Source organism: Phocoena sinus, chromosome 3 (genome assembly GCF_008692025.1).
Source record: "Phocoena sinus isolate mPhoSin1 chromosome 3, mPhoSin1.pri, whole genome shotgun sequence".
In the NCBI taxonomy this organism is placed as follows: domain Eukaryota; kingdom Metazoa; phylum Chordata; class Mammalia; order Artiodactyla; family Phocoenidae; genus Phocoena; species Phocoena sinus.
Window position 1 is genome coordinate 136,001,435 of NC_045765.1, and position 26,609 is coordinate 136,028,043.

The 26,609-nt window shown below is 34.4% G+C and overlaps 1 protein-coding gene across 1 annotated transcript in view; it reads left to right on the top strand.

Moving 5' to 3' along the window:
* Positions 1–26,609, top strand: part of HCN1 (hyperpolarization activated cyclic nucleotide gated potassium channel 1) — a 365,206-nt gene that overhangs the window by 180,137 nt on the left and 158,460 nt on the right. The window contains exon 3 of the mRNA XM_032627600.1: positions 15,996–16,157. Coding sequence (XP_032483491.1) covers positions 15,996–16,157 — 162 coding nt within the window. The remainder of the gene's footprint in view (positions 1–15,995; positions 16,158–26,609) is intronic.

Consider the following 26,609-nt stretch of genomic DNA (forward strand, 5'->3'; position numbering starts at 1 on the left):
AGCATGCATTCAAACCACAGAAACCAAGTTCTTCTGTTTAATAACAATTTTATGATTATAGAACATATGAAAATGACCATAAATGTAATTAAAATTATTTTCATACACTTATTATGTGTAATCAAAATTTAATCACTAGTTTATTTTACACAGTCATTATGCAAGCATTATTGATACTCAAACAACAACAAAAAATGTATATTTCACTTAGTTTATATGGAAATTAATAGGAAAATAAATATCAGATTGAAATCATTCAGATTTTTTTAAATGATACAACTTATTTTTGAGTGACACCTGTATTGCAATCTTTGTGTACTATTTATTTTATATAGACCTGAAACTAAATTAATATTAACAGGTAGTAAATTTCACTCATCCATTCTCTAGTCATTCAACATGTTTATTATAAATAACAGTGTGCCAAAGACTTTGAGATACTAAGACAGTAAGATATGATCCTCCCCATCAAGTTTATGGAGACAGTGGCAAGAGAGAATTATAGAAGTGTTCAAATATGATGACCAGAAGTAAATAATGTGGAGACTAAGAGAAAGGGATATAGGCGACTTGAGAAGTAAGCAGTGGCCAAATCATGAAGGGCCATATATGCTACACTTAGGACTTTGGCCTTTAAGTCAAAGGAGCAATTGGAGCATTGTTGAAGATTCTTAACCAGGAAAGTGATGTCATCATATTTGTGCTTTAGAAAGAAAACTCTAGTTGCAGGGTACAGGAAGGCAAATCTAGAGAGATGCAAATAATTTAGGAAGTTTTGAAATAACCCATGTGAAAGATGAAGATTGTCTGAATTAAGGATTTTGAAATTTAAGAACTTCTACAGAGGAAGATTTATAGAATGTAGTTAGTAATTGAATGTGGAGGGTGAGGGAACAGAGTAAGTCTGGCATAACACTGATGAAAGGCTACTTTGAGGCTTGATATGTATTAGTCCCTGCAAAGAATTCAGCTGGGATGTGGAAGGTGGGAGATACAATTTTGGACATCTTCAGAGTAACTGGATTGTGGGTTTTAAAATTAAGAGGGTTGTCTTCAGTACAGGTCAAGGTAATGGAGTCCCCTGACTATAAGTAATAGTTGAAGTTATGGACATGGAAGGATCCCTTAGGGAAAGTGTGTAGAGTGGAAACTGACTAATTTCAACTCCTAGAGAAAGCAGAGAATGTGTAGCTTAAGGACACTGAATAGAATTGACCAGAGAAATGGGACTAAACAAGGAGCAATGAGGAACATTGAATTATCAGAAACAGAGAAAACACAGTGTCAAGAAGGAGTAGATATAACTTGGTGAATATGAAGGAAGGTCAAGCAAATGAGATTTGGAAATTGTTCAATGATGGCAACATGAGATCTATGCCAATTTTACCATGAATGTCTTTGGTTGATAGATAGTTGACACCAGGTTCCAAAATGTTTAAAAGTTGAATATAAGGAGAAAAAGTGAAGAACGTGTTAACACATTTTTAGTATATTTGAGAAGTAGATGTTATTAAAGTGGATGGAGTAGAATATATGTACACTGTACAATTTTTTAAATACATGTAGTAAAGATTTAAGCATGCTTAAATGCTGATGAGAAAAAATATAGAGAAGAGTCTGAGAAGGAAGAGAAGGGATAATTAATAAAGCAAGGTCACTGAGCATATAGTAAGATTAAAAAAAAAAGAGACATGTCATGCTGTAAGAGCAAGAAGGAGAAAGGATGCAAATGTGTTTGTAAATGACAGTATATTTTCAATAAGGTTGGATGTTAAATATTTTCTTGTGATGAAGTGAGCAGGCAAGGTGTGGTAGACTTTGGGAGACCTGGGAAAGTTTGCGAATCAGATATGTGCAGTCTAGGGACATGACAATCTCATTAAACAGCACTGAAAACCTAGTCGATTTTAAAACCGTGAGCTAGCTGTGCAGTTGTGGGGTTCTCTCTAGTAGTATATAGAAGCTCATATATGAGTGAGCATGTGGACAGTCAGTTACTCTTGAAACAGGATATTACCATGAGAATAGAACAGAGGAGAAAAGAATTGACAATTTTGATGCGATACTTGTTGAAATAATGGATTTTTGTGTCAGACTGCATAATGAAGGAAATGGTGATGAGCAGAGTAGAAAGTGGAAGAAAACAGAACTTTTCAAATACTACTCATCTCAAACAATTGAAAAAAAGACAATGAAAAATAAAAACTAGATAGAAAGATGTCCTCAGAGAATTAATTTTGCTAATTAAAACCTTGAGTAAGGACAAGCTACAATGATGACAACGTCTATATGGATATTGATCATGTAACTGAGATGTGGCAAAGGATGACATATTCTGGAATTACTGGTACCAAAATTACAAACAAAATTTGTATATACATTTATTTCATTACAGGTACATGATAAGAATTCTCTTCAAATCAAAATCTCCATTCTATTACCCACGAAAAAAAGAATTTGGAAAAATATATAATAATCCCAAAGTTTCCATCTAGTAAACTCTGTCACTTATTTCTAAACTGGGAATTCCTTCCCTCCCTCCCTCACTCCCTCCCTCACCCTTCCTTCTTTCCTTCCTTCCTTCCTTCCTTCCTTCCTTCCTTCCTTCCTTTCTTCCTTTCTTCCTCCCTGTTTACTTTCTTCTATTTTGTAAACATGCATTGAGTATTTGCTTTGTGAATGCAGTCCTTGACCTCTAAGGGCTCACAATCCAGCGAGGACACAAATATATAAACACATAATTATAGTCAAGTATCAAACACTTTTAAGAGTTCTGGACTAGGCCGTATGGGAGGAAGCTCTTAATTCATTTCCTGGAGAGGTCAAACAAGTCTTTCCTGAGGAAGGTATGTTTGAGCCAAGTTTTGAAGTGTGAATAAGCTCATCAGTCAGAAAGGGGATAGAAGGAAAGAAATTATACCAGGAGAGAATATTATGTAAATGGATGCAATCATGTTGTGTAAAGGGTACTACTATGGCAAATTTGGTCTGTCTGCGGTATGGAATACCTACAGAGGAAGGGTGAGAGGCGATAGTGAAATGGTAGACAGAGGGCAGATCACAACGGGCCTTTGGAGTTTGGACATCATGAAGATTCTCTGGATTTCTAACAAAAGTTCAAGCAGTGAACTTCCATGATGAAGTTTGAGTCATAAAATGGTAGCTCTGGGGCTTCCCTGGTGGCGCAGTGGTTGAGAGTCCGCCTGCCGATGCAGGGGACACGAGTTCGTGCCCCGGTCAGGGAAGATCCCACATGCCGCGGAGCGGCTGGGCCCATGAGCCATGGCCGCTGAGCCTGCGCGTCCGGAGCCTGTGCTCCGCAACGGGAGAGGCCACAACAGTGAGAGGCCCGCGTACCGCAAAAAAAAAAAAAAAAAAAAAAGGTAGCTCTGTATGCCAAGTAGACTATATTTTCAGAGAAGATGAGACTGGAGTTTGGAGATATGAGGTAATTAATGTTGAAAAAACAACGAGAAACATGAATTAAATCAATTACAACAAAGCCTAACACAATTTTGTGAATGGGAGAGGGACTTGACAAAGTGATTCTAAATATATTTTTAAATATGTGCGTGAAGTACAAACTACTTACAAGGAGAATTATTGAGAGTGGATAACTTAGAGGCTGAAAAATATGCTACAGAGATAAACTAATCAATGACTTACTGGCATTTGAATAGATCAACAGGTCATTGGAACCAATCAGTCAGTCCAGAAAGAATATGTAACTATGAATTTGAGTTGTGTGAGTCCTTTTATATTAGGGGTTTACAGAAAGGATACATTATAAAATGAAGATTTCTGATTCCAGAAGATAGATAAGACATATAGGTGGGCCTTCTCTCCCTCTTAAGACTCCAGCACGATTAAACAATCAAAGTGAAAAAGGAATGTGTGTATAAAACAGAAGGGAACAAGAGCAGGAGACTCTTATCTAGAAGAGAAAGTCCTCAAAGTTTTTAAAAGATTGAAAACCAAAGGGAACAGAACTAGGGATGGCACAAGGAGAGAAAATCACATTCTGGAATATGCTACAGAAGGGTCTGCAAAGGAAGTGAGGGCCAATCTGTACCGTGAAGCCTCTGAGACATTTGGAGTTGGAGTTAGAATGCATAAGGCAGGATGTAATTGAGCCGTAGGGCTAACACAGGAAGGGTGCTTAATTTAAGGTCAAATGACAACTCTATGAGTCGTTACTCATAACCCATCTCTCACCCCCTTACACACACACACACACACACACACACACACACACACACACACAAAGAATTAGGGCAGTTTTCACTTATCCCCATGTACAATTCCTCTTCTTTTCACTAAAGAAATTACATTCATAATTGGGGAAAAATACAGTTTCACTAGACAGTGGGAGGAATGGAGTCAAGTCTTCAAATAAAGTGAAGGAAGTGATTTTCAATCTAGAATTCTATACCCAGACAAGCTATTGTTAAAGGAGTAGAAGAGAAAGATGATCTCACCCATGTCCCTACTGCCCTAACCATTTTCCCACCCCAAATAAAGGTATAAACTAAGTATGACTACAAGATGTGTTAAAGGAAACAATTATGAGAGTTCTGCAGCAGGTCTAGAGAAAAATGAATCCTGCTTAAAACAGGTGGGTGGTCTCTGGAGAAAAAAGAGTTTGTGTGTGTGAGTGTGTGGTGAAGGTGACGCCATGAGCACTGAAGAATCCTGAGCCTAACATTGTGTTCTGCATAGAGCCCTTATTTGATAGGTGGGTTTTTGGTTTTTGGGTTTTTTTGCGGTACGCGGATCTCTCACTGTTGTGGCCTCTCCCGTTGCTGAGCACCCGCTCCGGATGCGCAGGCTCAGCAGCCATGGCTCACAGGCCCAGCCGCTCCGCGGCACGTGGGATCCTCCCGGACCGGGGCACGAACCCACGTCCCCTGCATCGGCAGGCGGACTCTCAACCACTGCGCCACCAGGGAAGCCCGCTAGGTGGGTTTGGGTGATAAGAAAAACTAAATTTATACAAAAATGGCTTACCACTTTTAAGGGTCCTTCCACATATATCAGTTTATGTGCTTCTTATAATAATTCTGATACTTAAGTATTTTCAGCACTTTGGTTGGTCTGCCAAATACCGTGATGCGCTATTATCTGAACTGATGAAGAATTATAGTGCATGCTTAGTTCTGGAAGGTGTCCAACTAGTGAATCTGAAACCATGCCATTTTCCAATAGATCAAATCTTACCCAAATGTTTCTTGGGTCGCTAGCAACTTTTCCAACTCTTGCTTATTTTTAAAGTTTTAGTTTCTGGGAATTCTCTGGTTGTCCAGTGGTTAGGACTCTGAGCTTCCACTGCAGAGGGCCCGCGTTCAATCCCTGGTGGGGGAACTAAGATCCCACAAACCTCATGGCATGGCCAGAAAAACCCCCAAATAATAAAGTTTTAGTTTCTTTTTAGGAGGTTGCAATAATAATATATCTTTCTCACTTACTAGGTTTCATCAAATGGCATAAGGTGATTTATTCACTAAGATTCTTAGTAAAATCTTAAGATTTTACTGGCTTCATACCCCAAATCATGTACTTAGTGCTTTCTTTCCAAGGCATTTGCCAAGACAGTGAGCCAGCACCACTTCCTCTTCCAGAGCATCAATGACACAAATCCACTAAAATAAATAAATATTTCAAATTTGACTGGCTCATCTAGCCAGTGCAGCTAGCTGACATGCCAATGCATGATGTAACTCTGATGGCCACTACTAAAAAGTTATGAAGAAGCATTTTCATCTTAACAGTTTCTTTCAGAAGTCAGCTTCCCTTCTCTTGCTTCCCCTGTTGACTTCTGGCAGATGGTGGAATGTGCTGGTTGCACATGACCATTCATACGTGATGAATGGAGGCTGGGGATGTTGAGAGAGACACTGCAATTTATCTAAATATGATGGCCTCTGCCACGTTTTATTTTACCATGCATTTATATTATCATTAGTTTTATTATACTTTTATTTATTTGCTTCATCAACAAAGGCATAGGGAAATTACTTATATAATGTTTCACCTCTGGTTTCTCTTCCATTTGGCGTGTGTGTAGGGGTGTGGGAGTGGGTGTGTGTGTGAGATGTTGGCTTCCTTGTGTGTTTCACTTTTTAAAAATTTGTACTTTTTATTTCTAAAGTAAAGATATTATGGAATTTTATGTGTAGAATGTACTTCAGAGTTCATTTACCCCATTTTCTTTCTTTTAGTTGAAAAGCTAAGGCAAATTTTTAGAAACTGATTAATGCAAAACTTCAGTCTTATGGTTTGAAATTATGCATTTCTCCAATAGACAAGTTTTTTAAGTCCTTACATGGCAAAACTTTTGGTTAGTGTCTTTTGATTTCATCTTAACTTTGGTACTTAACAAAATAATTGCTCAAAGATTTGAAAACTATATATTAGGTGTGAAGCAAATTTAATGTTCCATGCAAATGTATATGACAAATTTTAAAGATTTTTACCATACTACAAACACTACAACTTTCAATATTTTCAGCCAAAAAAAATTGGTTGAGATGCGAAACATTTATCATCACTTGTGAATTTAACAAATTACATGAATGTGAGACCAAAAATATTGAAGCAGATTCTTTCTCACAGAATGTATAGAAAATGGAAGATATAACAATATATAATATTATTTTGGGGGTATACTTAAAAATATATTATCAAGAGACCACTAGTGGACAAGTTAATAGAACTTGATTAACTGAAAATTAGTATAAAAATTCTTTCTGGCTGATATATGAATAGAATGGAAAAATATGTCATGTTCTTACTTGATAATTTCAAAGCAATTCAACTGTTGTTTATTGACTATGTAATATCTACAAGATATTATCTATGGGAAAACAATTTACAGAATATATAAAATGAGTTTAAACACCCTCTACTTTATTTGCTTTTATAGTTCAGTTACCAGAGATTGTACACTGAAGTGGTCTCTCTGTTTTAAGAGTGTTCATTTTTTAGATGAATTTTAAAATACAAATTTCTGACTTGAAGTCTCAAAAATAAAATATCTGTTCTCAATAACATTAGGTACATTTCTCTATTTCTTTGTATGGTATATTTTTCAAAAAGGCATAAATTCATGTGATTGATTTTGTATACTGAGGAAATAAACTACATAGTAATAAAAACTAGAATACTTTTTTTTTTTTTTTTTGCGGTACTCGGGCGTCTCACTGTTGTGGCCCCTCCCGTTGCGGAGCACAGGCTCTGGATGTGCAGGCTCAGCGGCCATGGCTCACGGGCCCAGCCGCTCCGCGGCATGTGGGATCTTCCCAGACCAGGGCACGAACTCGTGTCCCCTGCATCGGCAGGCGGACTCTCAACCACTGCGCCACCAGGGAAGCCCGACAACGGTCTTAAATTGTTTAATTTAATTAATTTCTTTCTTTTCCGTAGTACTAATCCAGTCAACTCTCTTCTTAGTAGGACCATTTTCAATATTCATTTGTAATTTTATTTTCCCAATGTGTAAGCTACTTCTTAAAGTAAATTAAACACATGGGGTTTATGCTTGCTTTTTCGTTTTTCTAGGGCATTGTCCAATAATTAGATGTTCTGTTATACTACACAGTCCTCATATAAGTTAAAAAGATGTACTACTTTTTCCTAAGGAGTTTTAAAAATGTGAAGATTTGGTTATATTCAGTTAACAAAATGTAACCTAGCATAAGCATTTTTTGTTTCTGACCTATTGCCATTCGTCAGATGATGCTGACTTGAAATTCCAAGGAAAATGAGTGATCTTAGTAGAAATGCTCTATCTCAGTTAGGTACTCATTAACATTGACCTATTTATGCAAATTCACTGTTAGATGAATAACCTCTGTGGGAGAAAAAACATTTGCTGAGCAAAACTCTGTACCACCAGACATTGTGCTTCCCAGTTTTCAAGATTTGTACTTTTATAGTTTCCACTATAACTGTTTCCTATCATTTCCTACCAGAAATCTTCAAAGAATCCATATTATTTTATCATTTTTCTTATGTTTTCTTCAACACTCATGATCTTGGCTTTTTCTCAGGCTAGTAAGGCTAACAAAGAGCAATTTTTGCATGAAGAGATACTTTTTCTAAATGTTTAGTATAAGGAATTAAAATCCTATGTAAAAATATGTATGACTGGAAATGGCTGATATATTTTACAGTATCAAAGTAATGAAACAAATTCCTAAAGTCTAGGTGATAGTCAAGATAGATCATAGTTAAGAAACATGACAATTTTTTTACAACTAAAATAGTTAAAATTTATTTTTTTATTATATATATATGTTTGTTACAGAACTATATGGGCATGACCAAAATAACACGTGCATAGTTAGCTATATATGTTTGACAATCATGATTGATAACTAGTATATTCTATTCCATAACTACACTTCTGTAAGTGTGTGGTGGTTATGACCTTATAAGTACTGTTTAGTTTACCGCAGAGTTATGTGATAAAGCATAGCCTTCTCTATAGTTCCAATGATGTAATATCTGTGCCACTTCAAAAAGAGTGCTCAAATAGATGCACATTTTTTTTTAAAGTTTCATTCCCACATTTCAGGAAATGAAGTCAGCCCTAAATATCTCTACATTCCCCTAATATGTGGGGAGGAGGGAGAAGGAAAGAAGTACAGGGTAGCTATGACACACACATCCTTCAGGAAGTCAGATTTTGTAGCAGGTGGTAATTTGCACATGTAACTGTGAAAAGAAAACCACTTTACCCACTAGGGCAGGCCTGCTCTCTTTCTGTCTCAAAGTTCCAGTGAGGAGAGTTTTTTTGAGAAGCTAAACTGAGAAGAATATAAAGGAAAAAATTAGGAAAGTACCTAGGAAGTGAAGATTCTTTTTCAACTTAAAACACTTTGGAGGAAATGAGAAATTTTATTGTTTCTAAATATACAGAGTAAAACTAGTGTAGAAGAAGTTAACAGTTATGAGGAAAATGTAATCTAGTAATTATAGTCATTTGATATTGCCACCACATCTAAGAGGATAAAGGATAAGTGGAAGGCTTGTATTACATGTGTCTTGGCTTTTAAATTTTTATTTTTATATTAATTCATTTTTGCTGTACTTTACAAAAGTGTCCACAACTGACAAAAGAGAGTTTGTTTTCATCACAGATTGAAGATCTCTGAAATAATTATTTAGGTTCCTGGAGGAGAAAAGAAGATCAGATTAATATCAGAAGACACATCTTTTGATACTAGGAAAAAGCCAGTAAGAAAAGCTGCAGGTATATGTTTGCTGGAAAGCATGAGAGATCAGAGGTGAAGGAACTCAAACATAAGAATGTGTTTCCGGGCTTCCCTGGTGGCGCAGTGGTTGAGAGTCCACCTGCAGATGCAGGGGACACGGGTTCATGCCCTGGTCCGGGAAGATCCCACATGCCGCGGAGCAGCTGGGCCCGTGAGCCATGGCCGCTGAGCCTGCGCGTCCGGAGCCTGTGCTCCGCAACGGGAGAGGCCACAACAGTGAGAGGCCCACGTACCGCAAAAAAAAAAAAAAAAAAAAGAATGTGTTTCCTTTGGAAAAGGTAACATTTTAAGCTGAAACTCAGCAGGCTAGTCATGGTCTTTGGGGACATGAGAAGAGAGGAAAAAATATTGGATAGATGGTAAGAGGGAAAATCATAGGTACTAAGAATAGAGAAATGCATAGACCAGAGCTGAGGACTTCAAATAGGTTACTGTTTTTTTTAAAGAAATTAGTATACACAATCTACAGTTTCCTATCCAGTAATTTTCATTAGCTCAGGTATAGAAAGTGGCTGTTTTGATTACTCAGAAGTTGACATTTTGCAGAAAAGGGCAGTGGAAAAATACAGAGTCCTTAATAAATGGAGATGTGTGGTGGGTGGGGATTGAGAGGTTGTAAGATGCCAGAAGTGAGAGAAAGTTATGGGTGGAATAGCCAAATAGAATGGACACTGAAGAGAAGGAATTTTCCTGTTACAGCTAGACAAATTATTGTCTGAAAGTGGCAAAGGGGACCTCAGAAAATGAGGGCATTGACATCAAAACCTAAGGCTTATGAAGTATGAAAGAATTGAATCAACTCTGTTTGAGAAAGCTACCAGAGAAACTGAGTCTTTGGGAAGAGGACAGCGTGCAGTCATAAGTCTCAGGAAAAGCAGAGAAGGAGAGGAAGAATTTTATGATGAGGCTGAGGGTACAAGAGAATTAATCAACAATGTAGGAGGATTTTTGAAGTGACAGTGGAAAGAAGAAACCCTCCAAAAAGCACTCCACAGCAAGAGGATCTGATAATAGGTAGGGGAAGCTAAGGAGTAGATAACTGCATTTTGACTACGGACACAGGCTGATAAAGATGAGAGGCCCAGTTGGTTGACTTTTCTGAAAGTTATGGACTGGCCATTTGAATGAGATCCTAGATAGAGGAGGGACTGGTGAAATTGGTCCAATGAGTGCAGTCATTATCAGTGTTCAAAGAGACCACTGTGAAGAATACTCTTCTCTCATATACCGGATGAAACCTCTGCACTTTACCTAAAACATGGTAGGATAATCTGGATAGTTTTCAAGGTAAGAATTGCAAAAGGTGCAAAAGTACTCTTAAAATATTTATTTTACTATTGATTAGGACTACTGCATATTGAATTCTGGATATATGTTAGCTATGAAACGGACTGAGTTGCTAATTGTTTGTTTTCTTGTATTCTGTGTCAACATGGCATAGAGATACTCCATCTAAAAGATATATCAAGTTATGCAGGTACAAATACATAAGGATAAACCAAAGAACCTGAACTTATTTTAATACCTTGAAAATAAGAATGTTCTGTGTCAAGAGAGCCATTTCTGACCCATTTGATTTTCTTAATGTTACATCGATAAGAATTCTGAAAGCATATTTGAAGACTTCAATCAATACTGAGACATAGAAGCAACCTAACCTATAAAAGATTCCCATCTGTGAAATCAAAGACTAAGGACAGATCAATATATTCCATGAAAAGTCTTAAATTGACTTTTTTTTTTTTTTTTTTTTGTGGTACGCGGGTCTCTCACTGTTGTGGCCTCTCCCGTTGCAGAGCACAGGCTCTGGACGCGCAGGCTCAGCGACCATGGCTCATGGGCCCAGCCGCTCCACAGCATGTGGGATCTTCCCGGACCAGGGCACGAACCCACGTCCCCTGCATCGGCAGGCGGACTCTCAACCACTGCGCCACCAGGGAAGCCCAAATTGACCATTTTTTGGTTAAGTAAAACATAGTAAACCAAATAGTTAAGGATTGGTTAAGTCTCACCGATTTCATAGGTGGGTTATTAGATTGAGAGACCCCTGAATCCAGCTTATCAAGAATGAGTGTGGAAGCATTTTGGAATCACTCTGCTAATTTATGGATATCTCCATATAACACAGTTAGGGATTCGACCTTTTAAGAACAGGATAGTTTATATATTGCTCCTGGGAGAAATATCACAAAAAATTATACTTATGGTGAACAAATATGCAAATATTAGGGCAGGATTTGGGATTCGGAATCAAATTATCTTACTCAGATAATTCTTCCAGCAATTCTATCTGGAGTTATCAGACTCCATCTGGGCAGAATTCTAGAACTATAATATTATAAAAGTAATTCAATGAGTATCTGTGACCAGCTCTTTCCTCTCCTTGAAGTCATATGAAAAACACAATGTTCTGAGCTGGGTGAATGTAAAGCACAGTGCCTTCCACTGACATATTTGGTAGTCTAGTTTTGGTGAAAATAAAATTAAAGCACTACCTTTCAAACTTATTTTAATTATTTTTTTTCTGTTGACTCTTGTAAGTACCGCTTAAAACATATTGCTGGTGGGTCAGAATGGTCTTTCTGTTACCCACACTCTGAGCACGCAAATCAGGTTTCAAGTACAGATTACTTGGAAGGTAGAAAATAATGAAGTTGTTTTTCTTTTTTAAATTCCTTGGTTTAAGACACAAAAGTGAAAACTTTCCACTCTTAAGATCATAAAATGTTACTTTTGCTGTTATTGTTAACCCCCTGCAACAGTCTCATTCATTCATTTAATACTTTACTTAACAATTTACAACTTACAATTGATTTAACAATTAATAACTACAATTCATTGAACAATTTGAGTGTCATCTACAGTGCTGTTTTTGAGTTGTCAGGTTTGCATGCAGGAGCGCTAAGATAATAGATTTAGATAGGAATTTATCACTTTAGGATTTCTACCTCATAGATGGAAAAAAGCTGAAAATATTAATTAATTAATCAATGATGTTGGCCACTTGATCAGGAAGTTGAGTAAAGTTGCCCTGAGACTTATCTTACAAGCTACGCTTAGACAATAAGAAGTTATGGCCTTGCTTAAAGTAGACCAGATGTTTCCTTTTTTGGTTAGCGTGACTATCTGCAGATGTATGTGCTCCATAAGGAAGCAGTCTTCTCATTCCAAATCTTCCATGAGCAAGGTTTTACCAGGGCCATTAATAATCTACCATATGATTCAACTATCCCATTTCTGGGTATTTATCCAAAGAATACAAGAACACTAATTTTGAAAAGATATATGCACCCCTATATTCAAGCAGTATTATTTATAATAGCCAAGATGTGGAAACAGCCTAAGTGACCATCCATGGATGAATGGATAAAAAAGATGTGGTATACAAGTACAGAGGAATACTGCTCAGCTATAAGAAAGTTGGGATCTTACCATTTGCAACAACATGGATGGACCTTGAGGATATTATGCTAAGTGAAGTAGGTCAGATGAAGCAAGATTAATGCCATATGATTTTACTCCTATGTGGAATATAAAAAATAAATAAACAAAAAAGAAACAAAATAAATGAAGAAACCAAAACAAACACTTAGATACAGAGAACAGAGTAGTGGTAACTGGAGGGGAAACAGCATGGGGTGGACAAAATGGGTAAGGGGGGTAGACTTTATGGTGATGGATGGAAACCAAATTTTTGGTGGTAAGCATGCTGTAGTGTATACAGAAGTAGAAATATAATGTTGTAAACATGAAACTTATATAATGTTACAAGCCAATGTTATCTCAATTAAAAAATAATAAATATTAAATAAATGAATGAATAAATAAGTATCTCAGCAACTGGTCACATGTGAAGCTTATGCCTTCCAGGGTGTATTAATTATAAGAGCTCAATAGACAATCAAATCGGGCCCAAGCAACTACACACATTTATGTATGCATCAAAAGTAATACTATATACACTATGATGTCCTTTTTTCAGGTAGATAAATCAGGATGGAGCTACATGGATTTGACTATTTGTAATTAGCTTTTGATATTAACCAGTGTCAAAATAGCCAACTTGCTGTGCCTCTTCCAATGTTAGATTTTGGAATAGCTCCAGAAAGTGAGATCACTTTTGAACACATAATGTTAAAGGCCCAAAAGGGAGACCGTTTATGAAATTAATTATGTGAGCACTCTACAGTAGAGTTAGTATATAAATCTAGCATGAGTATAGTATAGTAACATTGTGAAGTTAGGAATAGAAATGGGGTAGAGGTTAGGCTTAATTCTAGGGATTATCCTGTACAATAGGAGTTCAGTAATCACATAGAAGCAAAACCAAAAAAATGTGTTTCTAATATATTATGAAAGGCCTCATAACCCCATTAACTTCCTTTATGAAAATAGTGGTTCTGTTTCTCTGGAAAACAATTTAGAAATAACAGGGTTTTATTAAAGGAATTGGTGAATAACTGTTAGAATATGTTATCTTATTTCAGTAAATAATCACTTAAGACCTTACAAAAAGAATCTAACTCCTGATAAAGAAAGTAGAAAATCCATAAAAGTCAGCTATACCGAGAATGGGCCCTAATTCTCTGTAACATCCCAAACTTCATTCTAAAATCTTATAGTTGAATGCCGGTTGCTGCCCATATTTTATAGTTTACAGATAATTGGCAGACAGTTTCAGATATTGTTTATTTTAGATAATAAGGTTGAAAGGAGATTAGTTTCTTGTTTGATCCAGAAGTTTACGTTCTTCAGTTTTACCCTATTTCTCAACTATGTAACACTTACCCAAAAGACATATTGTTCAATATGTCCATTTTGTCAGGAAATGCTTAGATATAAATATAGAATTCTATTACTAAACCAAAAAATGAAATCCATGGTGATTTTCTTTCCCTACTTTAGTAGTAAAAAACTTTTTTATTGTATTTTACTGTTACTTTTCATGAAAAGTTATTGATAAAAATGTTGGTACTATTTTATTTTCAAATTCAGTGGCCAAGAAATATCAGAGGAAAGAACATTAAAAGGACTTTTCTTTGGGTTTGCCAAACACAAAACCAAATTTAAAAATATGTATAACTGATTGACTTTGCTATAACCTGAAACTTAATACAACATTGTAAATCAACTATACTCCAATAAAAATTTAAAAAAATATAAAACAAGACTTGAAAGTCACAAAAAATAAAATAAAAATATTTTACAGGAAATAAAATTCTTAATGCTTTAAAATAAATTGCTACTCATATAAGCTGTCTGATATCAAAATACGTGATCTGCTGACTTTAAAATCCAGGATCCCAATCTTACTTTCAAAAAAATTCAGAACAGTGTGTACATTCCCACAAAGAAGGATTTTTTTTTTTTTTTGCTCACTCTGATTACTGTGTCAAAAAGGAAGATTGTTTAAAGAAAGAATTAATGGCTAATAGAAATATATCAAAGTGAAAAACATTTAATTAAAGATAGATTTGCTGATTTTATAAAAGCAAAACCCAGCTGTGCTGTCATGTTACCTCTACACACTTCAGTATGCATTTCTTAAGAATTATAGAAGTTTCCTTACCAAGATATAGTTTCTAAATCAAAGTATTAAATTTGAGAGTTTTTTTCCTGTTTCTCAGTTAATTTCTCAATACATGTTGTCCTCATTACTTCAAAAATAGACCATTCTTTTGGTGAATTATACAAAATGTGATCCTAAGTATCTCAAGGTGTCGTTTCTTTGTGTATTTATACATAGTTATTAATTTTATTAACTCAGTAGCGCTTTAACAATTATACATCAGCTCCCAAGTGGATTTTGTTATTCTAGACTAGGTGAAATATAAGCAGAAACCGTATTAGCAATGGAAAAGTGATATAACACATGAGCTACTAAAGAAAGGATTCAGGTTCTGAATTAGAAGTTATAAATATAAAGCTGTATGTAAGTTTCCACTTGTAAAATTCTGATGGAGAATGTTCATTTGTCAATTTTTTGTGCTTTCTGAAATAATCTAACCTATCATAATGGATGTTGTGAAAATACAAATAAAGTTTCACAGGAAAGGGAAACCTGTAGCATACAGATAATACAATGGACATAACAATTTTAATTTTTAAAATGTGCTGCACGGTTGTTTTTTAACCATTCAGAGAACTTTTATCTCAAAAGCCACTATTCACGTTCAATCTGCACAATAAAAGAAATAGCTCTAACTCATATAGCTATAAAGTTAACTGCAGTTAATTGTCAATCTTCCTTTATGTTTTGCAATTAAACTACTTTTGCTAATGGTTTTCAGTCCTTGGGTTACTTTTTTGGTTCTCAACAAATCTGTTATCAAGGAATGAGAAGCAGAGAAGCGTGTGCCCATCATTTGTCAAATTTGCTAACTTCTTTTAAAGCACCTTTGCTAAAATGCTTGAAAGGACAGTAAGTGAAAAACTCCTGGCAAAACCAATGTTCTTTAAAACATGACTCATCGATTTAATGTATTCATGTCACCTCTGTTCCTCATGGAGAACCCACAGTTGGTTGTAATACTCATAGAGTGCCAGACCTCAATGTAAGGATAAAGACATGCAATCTCTGTTTCTATTTGTAAAAGTTCTTTCTGTATTTTTATTAAATTGATACTTGGACTATATGATGTCAGTGTCTACCGACATTGGTAGTATTCTTGACTTTTAAAAATTTGATTCTAAGAATTGATTTTATATTTTGGTCAACAGATTTTCCACATGACATATGATCTCGCCAGCGCTGTGGTGAGGATTTTTAACCTCATCGGCATGATGCTGCTCCTTTGCCACTGGGATGGCTGTCTTCAGTTCTTGGTACCACTGCTGCAGGACTTTCCACCAGATTGCTGGGTGTCTCTAAATGAGATGGTTGTAAGTAATTCGTCTTATTTTACACTGTGTTTTCTACGTTTTGCCAACAAGTTTTAAATATTTATGTTAGAATGATCTAATTAGCCCCATAAATGGTGAAAGAAAACTTAATTTTGCTTCTGTGGATATAAAATCAGATGTTTCTGTTTCTACAGCTAAAGTTTATTTACATGAAATGTTCCAGGGGGATGTATATGTTACAGCCTCTATTTTTTAGATATCTTACTCTGTGTATATTGAGACATATTTTATTTCAAAGGTACACACACATATAGTCATAGTATTGTACAACATTCTTTTAAAAATGCCTACTGCTCAGAATAACTTCTTTCTTTCAACATGATTTTAGCATTTACTGTGTTCAAGACATGCAATTCTAGGCATTGTAAACATGCAGACATGTTACATCAGTGTAAATGCAAATGAGATATGTATGACATGCAATGATATTTCAGATAGTACTTCCTTCTAGAGAAAACATCATGGGAAAGATAGCCTTTAAACTTTACCATAAAAGACATGTAAATATAAAAATGTCTGTGAAATAGAAAATTGATTTACATAGTTAAGTGTACTTATATTCACATTTAATTTTAAGAGCATTCATTTGGATATACATAGTGCAACAGTCACAAAGGAATTGAAACAATTGTGAATTTTTTTTTTAAAAAAATTTATTTATTTATTTTTGGCTGTGTTGGGTCTTCGTTTCTGTGCGAGGGCTTTCTCTAGTTGTGGCAAGCAGGGGCCACTCTTCATCGCGGTGCGCGGGCGTCTCACTGTCGCGGCCTCTCTTGTTGCGGAGCACAAGCTCCAGACACACAGGCTCAGTAGTTGTGGCTCACGGGCCTAGTTGCTCCGCGGCATGTGGGATCCTCCCAGACTAGGGCTCGAACCCGTGTCCCCTGCATTAGCAGGCAGATTCTCAACCACTGCGCCACCAGGGAAGCCCGTGAATATTTTTAATATATATATTCACAGATATTTGTTCGCTCTTTAAGTTCTCATATTTTCTTCTTGCATTACATTTTAATTACCTTATATTTAATAAAAAGTTATTTAAGTTAACTGCACATCAGAATAGCCTTCTCTTATGTTTCACATTTTATAGGTGGTAAATTTTATGAGACTTTCACAGAATTTTAACTTTGGCATAAATCGAACACCCTCTTCTTTTCCGGACTGTTCTATTATTAATTTCATAGATTGTTATTGTAAAAATGACATAGACATCTTAAGAATATACATTTTTGTCTCCTAACCAATGAAGCTCAGGCTTTGTGTCTGAAGGCAAGAGGGGTTTATAGCACGTTGAGAAGAATGTCTTTTTTTCTCCCTTTTGTCTCTTCTTGCCTACGTATTTTTCTCCCTTCCTCCCTCCCTCCTTTCCTCCATTCTTTATTCCTTTCACTCCTTTCTTTGAGGCCCAGTATTCACCTGGATCTCTCCTTCATTTCATTCATATCTGCTTAAATGTCACTGCCTCACAGAAGCCTTCCCTAACCACCCTAATATATTACCCAATTTGTTTATATTTTATCTGAAAAGAATTTAGCAACTCACACGCACATGGGCATGCACACACACACACTTATTTGTTATTTATATTTTTCTGTGTTCCCCACACCGGAGCATAAGTGCCATTCAGTCAAAGAATTTGTCTGGATTTTGTTCTATATTTTATCTCCACTGCCTACAACTTTGCCAAACATAGTAATTTGTTGTAACCTAGTCACTTATCATCAAAAGTTTGAGAAATGTTCTTTATGGAACTTTCTGTATCTAAAATACAAACCAAGGAGTTTGATCAACTCACTTTTCAAATCTGTGTAGTCTCATTGATTATAGATCTGTCACTTTTCTTATCACTGAAGAAGCAAACATAAAGACAGTACTAAGATATTTGGGGATGAGGAAAAAACAACGGCTCTTATAAACTCACTGCTGACTGAGTGAATAGTTATAAAAAACACTAACACCGCTGCCAAAAGATGATTCATCATTGGCACCAACTAATATTTAAATTTGCAAATAATTATTATTTTAAATTTTCTCTATGTATCTTTTAAAAAATAGCAATTGTCATTATTGAAAGAGTAAAGGAATTGTTATTAGGTATCCATAAATGGCATATAATTGTATAATTATAATATTAGGAAATATACTAGTTAATATGTGTAGTGGTAAACACATTTAATGAAGAAAAATTTTAATGTCTTGCTCATTTTTCTTTAAATGCCTCTATATGTGCCCATTTGCGTCTGTGTTTGTTTTTAATCTAACATAGTCAAACCTTTGCTATATTCTGATGTTGAACAAAATACCTTTCCTGAATTTGCAATTTGCTTCTTGGGTTTTTTTCTTTTTGGCTGCAGTTTTACTTAGGAAATTGGCTCCTATTTTCTTTCACATTTATTTAATATTATTTCCATGTCTAACTCTAGCGTAGAGAATAGGAAAGAGTTAAGTCTTACATTCAACTATAAGGACCAGAAATTCTTCTATATTGTGAATATTAGTGATATAAAGGAGATAATAACCATAAAAAAGACAATTTTTAATCAATAGAGAATCTCAATAATATCTTTTGACCTTGAAAATATTATTTTCTATCCTAAAGTTATTGAATTCTCAAAAAACTTCCATCCATCACAACAAAACAGAGAAAAGTGTATTTACATACAAAGAGGGTTTTAAAGGAGAAATGAATATCCAATATAAGAAAAAAGCACTCTATATTTACATATCATGCTTACTGTATACAAACCCCAGTGCTTTGAAAAAGGCTATCTTATTTGGTCCTCACAGCAGAAAAATGAGGTATGCACTATTCTCCTCCATTTTGCAGTTCAGAAAACTCAGATTTTTAGAGGTTAAACTAATTGTTCAGTGTCACACATGTAGTAGATTATAGAATCAAGATTAGAATGCATATCTATCTGGCTCTATAATTTCTGTTCTAAACTACGTTAGAATACCTTATGTTGCACAGATTATAGAAAACAGTTTAAGAAAGTAGTTACAAAAAAAGAAACTTGTAGTCACAGCACACCAATTATAGTAAAAAGTCACTTGAAAATCAGCATTTGAGCTTTGACACTAAAAAGTGGCAAGACTGATATGAGACGTAGATGTAGAAAAAGAAAATCATATTGGGAAGGCCAAAATTGGGAAGCCAGATCAGGGTGGATGCAGGACATGATTGATGCTAGTCATTTTGGGGTCTGGGCTTGACAATTGTGCTTTAACATTTGACTTTGGTACTAAATGATTTAAGATAATGATTAGGTAGAGTGTGCAGCGAATTCCTTATGCCTTCCTTCTTTTCCATATCATGCTCTTAAATGATTTATATTTTTAAATACTATTTTGAATCCTCCTTAACCACTTTTGCATTTATATCTATATTCTTATTTTCATATATATACATTTTAAATCTTTCTTAAACACATTTGCATGTATATCTATACCCTTATCTCTATATATATTTAAATCCTCCTTAATAATGTTTACATTTGTATTTATATCCTTATCTACATTTATACATTACTAGCTAGTTATCCATATATGCCCTAAGATGAGAAATTCAGAGGCATTGCCATAACTATACTATATCACTAACTGGTAATTTGTTCAATATATTTATTGTTATATTAACTATTTCTAATCTGCATTTTATTCCATAGAAGGAAGCTCAATTCTTCTTAGCTAATTCCTTTCCAGTCCTTATAAATTCCACTAAAATCATTGCTTAAATGCTGTTTTTTAAAAGTCAGTCCCTCCATTTATATATGACTGATTCATTTTGCTGTGCAGTAGAAGCTAACACAACATTGTAAAGCAACTATACTTCAATAAAAATTAATTTAAAAAAAAGTCAATCACTAACCATGATGGGCTACTTGCACTGAAGAGGTAAGAGATACTGACTTGCAAAATGCAACCTGAATAGGAATTAATCTTGCTCTGCATTTGTAATATTTGCTTTTGTTTCATTCAAGAAATGTTTGAATTATAGATTTCTGTCTGAATGAAAATCTTGGATTTGCCAGATAATGTTTAATAAGATTAATTTTGAAAATCTTGTCATTCCCATGGTATTTTGTGACTATGTTTTAGGTGTATCACACACACTAAAATTGTAACAGTTGATAATTAAAAGGATCAGAGGCAATGGGTTTTTGGTTTAAATTATAAAATATTATAAAATACTCATTTGAGAATCTAACTAAGAAAATAAAAAATACAATGCATCTGAACTTGCATATTAATCTTGACATAATTTAGGGAATGACTTTACAGAATAAAGAAGGATTTGCAGCTAAATAATACATTCCTAGAGCAATGCTTCTCTAATTGAAATCTTCAGGTTTACTGTCAGGGAGTCTACAGGGTTTCTCCCAGCAATCTGGTAAATATTTGGATACATGTTGGCCATAGTTTGAAATGTTTCAATGTAAGCATATTATGAATTTAGTATCAACCTAAATACAGCATCTGGATTTACCTTTGTGGTTGAAGTGCATTGTGCCATGAGGTGCTGTATAAAATAATTCTGGCATATGGGCTTAATAAATACATGATCCATTTATACCAAATGAAGGCTTAATGACATGATATTAGACGTTGTACAAATTTTTCACCATAGGCAAAATGGAGAAATAGGTTTGAAAACTAAGTCATTCATTACATAGTACATAATTTGTATGTTAAACTACATACTCTAGAAAAACTAGTTCTATAATAATCAGCACTATATTTACCTTGTATACAATTATTTGGTTTCAGCAAACAAAACAAAACAAAACATCATCCATCACAGTAGATTTAAATTGAGATGTGTTTATTAATTTATTTTTGTTAATATTTTGTTTGTAAATTTATGTCTGTTTCAGCTTTACAAGAACTATAAGGATAAGAAACTTATATCTAGTTTTATAGTTGTGTTTATTTGAGTTATATCATCCTCAAAATGATTTAAGCCAACTCAAAGATCATTCCTTATAATGTTTTATTTTCTTGTTATTTGAGGGAATCTATGCATTATTTCATCTTGAGAGATGACATTCTAGAGGTCAAGCAATGTGCCTTATAAGTATCTGCGTACCCCACATGTCCTGTACCAATCTTGCACATATTACTAAATAAATATTAATTATTTATAACAGAATGGGTAATTAACAGCAGCATTTGAAAATTATGTGTAAAGGAGTTATTCTATCATGCATTTTAAATGTTGTTCCTTGGATAATTTGTGTTATAATGATTTGTACATCAAATTATTTCTTCAAAGATATGTAATCACTTGACCAACTTGAGAGCAATATAACGTACTCAAAATTCATGAAATCCAAATCAGTGAGCTTCTCGAGCCTTTCATTTCTATATAAATAACAATATTTTCCAGCAAAACGTTAAGATGTATGAACAATACTAACTAAGACTATCAGAGGAAATAAAAGATATAAAACGTCTGGAAGAGTCTAATTAATAAAACCTATGTGGAGAAAATAAGAGATTTGATTGAAAAATCTAGATTACTGTGCAATTTTATTTTCATTTGAGGCAACATGTCAGGGACACTTACTAATAAACAAGAGGCCACACACTATGCACATTTTCTAGCTCCCTTCCAGTTGGATGGGGCCCTGTGATAGTGATGGTCAGTGGGCTCTGAGTGACAGTATCATATTTTACTTGTAAGTCTAAGCAGTGAAGAGCTGCCATGCAGTCCTCCAGTTATCTTTTTCCTCTCCAGAGGCATGTCTTTTAATGTGTAAACCACAACATAATATAGCTTATCTTGGCTCTCCTAGACAGCAGAATAGAGAGGGAAAAAAACTGGCAGAATTGAATTTATAGAGACACATTCCAGAATTGCGTCTACCACTGCAACCTCTGTGATTTTAGGCAAATCGATTAACTTTACTGTACTTCAGCTATGAAATGAGGGTATATTATTTACTCTTTCACTTAAGCAATCTTATTGAGTACCTGCTTTGTGCCAGGCATTGTTGTAGGCACTGAACAAGCAGTAGAGAATGACACAAAGTCCCTGCCATCAGAGTGCTTACATTCTAAAGAGCTTTTGTTCATAGTACTTCTTCCTAGGTGCTGAAAACTATACAGAAATTAGATAATTAGATTTTCTAATCTAAATGAATAGAAAATTATGTACAGAAGTCATTAATATAAATTTGAATTGTGGCCTCTGTAATGTATGCACTGCCCAAAGAGCAAGGAGACAAGTGCTAAGGAAATATTGCCCTCTTTCTGCTTGCCAAGACAGGTACACTTGAAAATGTGGCCATTCTTCCAATTTTTCCCTCCCTAATTTAGCCACCCAGAGAGTGCTTTTTTTTTTTTTTTAAACTCACATAACAGTGTGCTAGTGGCAGCCTTATGTGGATTGAGATTAAAGACTATAGGGGGTATAAACCAAGGGATGTGGAGACACAAAATAGGGAGACTTGTATTTCCATTACTGTCAACTGGTTTTCAATCAGGAACCTTCGACAAAGAGTGGGGATTGAGACTCCAGTCACTTTTAGCTCAAAAACTGTAACAGTCAAAATAAACGTGTGCTGGGGGGCTAGAGTAAAAAGAGCTGTTTATTGGTTTTAAGTGAATGATTTGGAAAAAAATAAAGGAATACATATTATTCATATGCAATTCCCCATATACAAGTAGAATACTGAAACTTAGGATGACTATATTATTATCTATTGATATTCTAGCAAATGCATAAAGATAAAATTAAAATAGATTCACTTTTTGTTTTACAAAGCCCATAAACTAATTAGATAATGACTGATTGAAATAATACAACTGAGATAATATAATTAAGACATGAAACTAGATATCTCTTAATTAAAAATATATTTCTCCTCTCTTGAGGTCTAGCAATGTATTTCAGATTTGAATTCTATACATTACAAATTATAGTATTATATTACTGATTTTTTTTTTTCTGAGTACAATGTGTTGCCTTAACAGAATGTTTTAAAGCCCTAACAAGATGTAATTAATTTGCTGACAAGTCACTGTGTAGCTTTACTGAGAAAAAAAGTGCATTCATAGCTCTGATGAGTTATAATAACAAAGTAGGTCAGCAGACTGCTGACTGCTGTGTTTCTCCTTTGTTGTCCTGTTTCTGCCTATTAGGAAAGCCAGCCTGGTGACTCTTCTCTATTAGATAGAAACACAACCTCTTCACAAAAGTGAAACAATTCACATGGTGTCTTCTTGCTTGTCAGACCTGTATTCTTTTAGGGGAATCAACATATGGAAATAAATCATAATCTGACATTTTGTTTTCAAATGAAATGTACATTTCAACAAACCTCTAACATGAATTATAGTTCCATAATAGAGAAGGATAAAGGATATTACTTAAATTATATATTAGCTATGACTATAGTAAGATGCTTCAGTGATAACAAGACCAATCCATAAGTTCTAAAATTAGTTTTCTTATATAGACTAGCTTTTAAATTTTAAGCAACCAATGGCTAGACCAAGCTCCATTCATGACATTACTTTATCTAACAAGTGGCACCAACTAAAATTGGAAAAGAAACAAAATATCTTACAGTTCAATATTTTCTCCAGGAAGATTAATTTACTAGACTTCGCTCCCCATCTCCATATATATATTATATATATATATAATATATATGAATTTTGTGGAGACTTTCACAGATGTAATATAATGGTACATGTAACACATTATCGTGTCTATGCTAAATAAAAGGAAAACACATTCATTCCCATCTTGCAAATGAATAGCCTGACCCAGAGAATTGTTATTAGATTTACATAAAGCCAGAAGCAGACAGTATGGGAACTGATGATGAAATCAGTTTTTCCCCTGAATTAATGCTGAACCTACCATAACATTTTACTTCATGTGCCCCAAAGACCTTCATCCATTATAAATTGTCAATTCATGTTTACAGAAAACAACTATAAATTGATTGTACCAGTGGAAGAACTTGGAATATATATGAAAATATTTGAAAAACTCATTGCGTTTTGTATGTGTATGTTTGTTTTTAAGGTTTCTCATTTTACTACTTTCATAAAACTGAAAATCTGGCAAAGAAAAGAAATTTTAACTTCCCGTTTATTCTGAATTTCTCCTTTACTTAGGTATCACATGACATGAAGAAAGCCATGTAATAAGTGAGGGATATAAGAAAACAACAGTGGGAACATTATCTGAATCTTAGCATAAACATTTTCATAGTCCCATTATATACTCCATTATTTCTGAGTAGTTTTTAAAGATGCAATATATTCTGGAAATGAGTAATCGCTATGAAAAATTGAATTTGGCTTGTGAACCTTTATTTTATTTCAGTTATTTTATATATATATTTACAATGTGCCAAAGAGTATAGGCAATTTATCAAATAAGATATTAAGAATATGTACTAGAATCATTGGCTGGTCTTCTTTATGCTTTGAGAATATAGAGATGGGTATAGTGTGACCAGCATTTAAATACTCTTCTAGTATTACCAGCCAGGTGCCTCAGAAACATAGCTCTACCTAAGCAAGAGTTAATTAGCACCTGATTCTGCTGTACAACCTGCTGACTCATTCCATGCCTAGAGTTGTGAGCACATTCATCTGTGGACTGTAACCGTTTATTCTAATTGTATAAGCTTGATAATGATGAAAAAATTACATAGGAAAATTGAGAGTTCACCTCCACCACATCTTTGTAATTTATAAAAAGATATATAACAGTGAACCCCCATATAGTCTCTATACTCCAATAGCATCTTCCGGGGCATATCATAAAGCCAACAAAATTTTTCTCTAAATGTATTCTAATGATAGAAATAAATATTAATTGTAATATCTATTTACAGTATCCACCAAAGCAATTGACTTACATACACAGAGCATTTTCAGCTAGCCTTTGCCTTTGTGGTCAATGTGGTAATCTAAGATCATGATTCCTGCATGTTTGGAAAGGCCTTCCAGTATAAAAATTAAAAAAAAAAATTCTTTAATTTCAGTTGTATTAAAATGAGGACATTATTCAGTTTGACCATTTAAGTTAGGAGTAAGTAAACTATGTTTTCATCCTTTAGGTGATTTTTTTAAAAATGTATTTGTTCTAAGGTAAGCTATTGATTCATATTTTTAAAAAATATTTAGTTAAATAAAATTATAACATGATTGGGAAAAATACCATTTCAGGCAGTACCCATTACTAGCTCTCCACTACTCCCAAACTAAAACTAAAGCATTAATGCTCTATTAAATCATTACATTCTGTCTCGCACTTTTGTAATTCTGCTCTCAACTAGGTTATCAATTATTAAGGAAGAAGAAAAAAACAGAAATTTGGCATAGGCATGTAATCAGTAAATCAAATTAAAGTTTGTATTATTCTATAACAATTATACAAGTCGTTCTCCTGAGGGTAACTTTCCATTTCACTCGTTGACGTTATAATTTGTCTATAAGTTTTCATTATTATTTAACCAGAAGATCAGAACTTTTTAAAAAATAGCTCTTTAGAAAATGATGAAAAAGATTCCATGTATTTATTTTTATACAATGAAATATATAAACACAAAAACCTTATAAACGATAGGTCTGGACACCATTTATATCTGAAAATTTATGAGAAGGACATGTTCTAATGTCTCCTAATGTATTTCTCTATCATTTAATTTGTATCATAATGCATTGGGTGAACAAATTTAGTGTTCTATAAGAATTAAATGACAACAAAATTTGAAAGAGAAAGGGGAAGATAAACCCGTTATTTTACATAAGAATAAAAACTAAAAGACAGAAGTAGAAGATTAGGAACCAAATAGTTAATACAATAAAGATGGATAGCCTTTTCTCCTTTAGGCTTTGTTTCTACTATTGAGGTCATTGGCCATTTTCACTAGATGTCTTTGAAACCAGCTCTGTTTCTTCCAAAGGAAAGAAAACATATCTTTATCATCACCAGCTGTTGTTTAAGATAGCTGGTTTCTTTTGCTGAGCTATAGTCTCATTAAGATCTTTTATTTCTCATCTAGTAAGTAACAATATGTTCATGGGTATATTTCTACCAACATTTTTTTATAAGAACCTATTACAGTACAGAGTTATAACTTCTACCAGGTATCTAATATTTAGTATATGCGAGAATTCCCTGGTGGTCCAGTTGTTAGGACTCCCCACTTCCACCGCAGGGGGCATGGGTTTGATCCCTGGTCGGGTAACTAAGATTCCGCATGCTGCGTGGCCAAAAAAAAAAAAATTAGTATATGCAATCAGGTATTATTATTATTTGATTCTTTATGCATCTATTGGTTTTGTGACATTCATTCACAACCATGCTCAGCAAATTGTCTATATTCGGTTATGAATGAAGAGCTGATTAATTATAATGGCATAGCTTAACAATGCTTCTTTACCACTTAAAGATACTTTTAC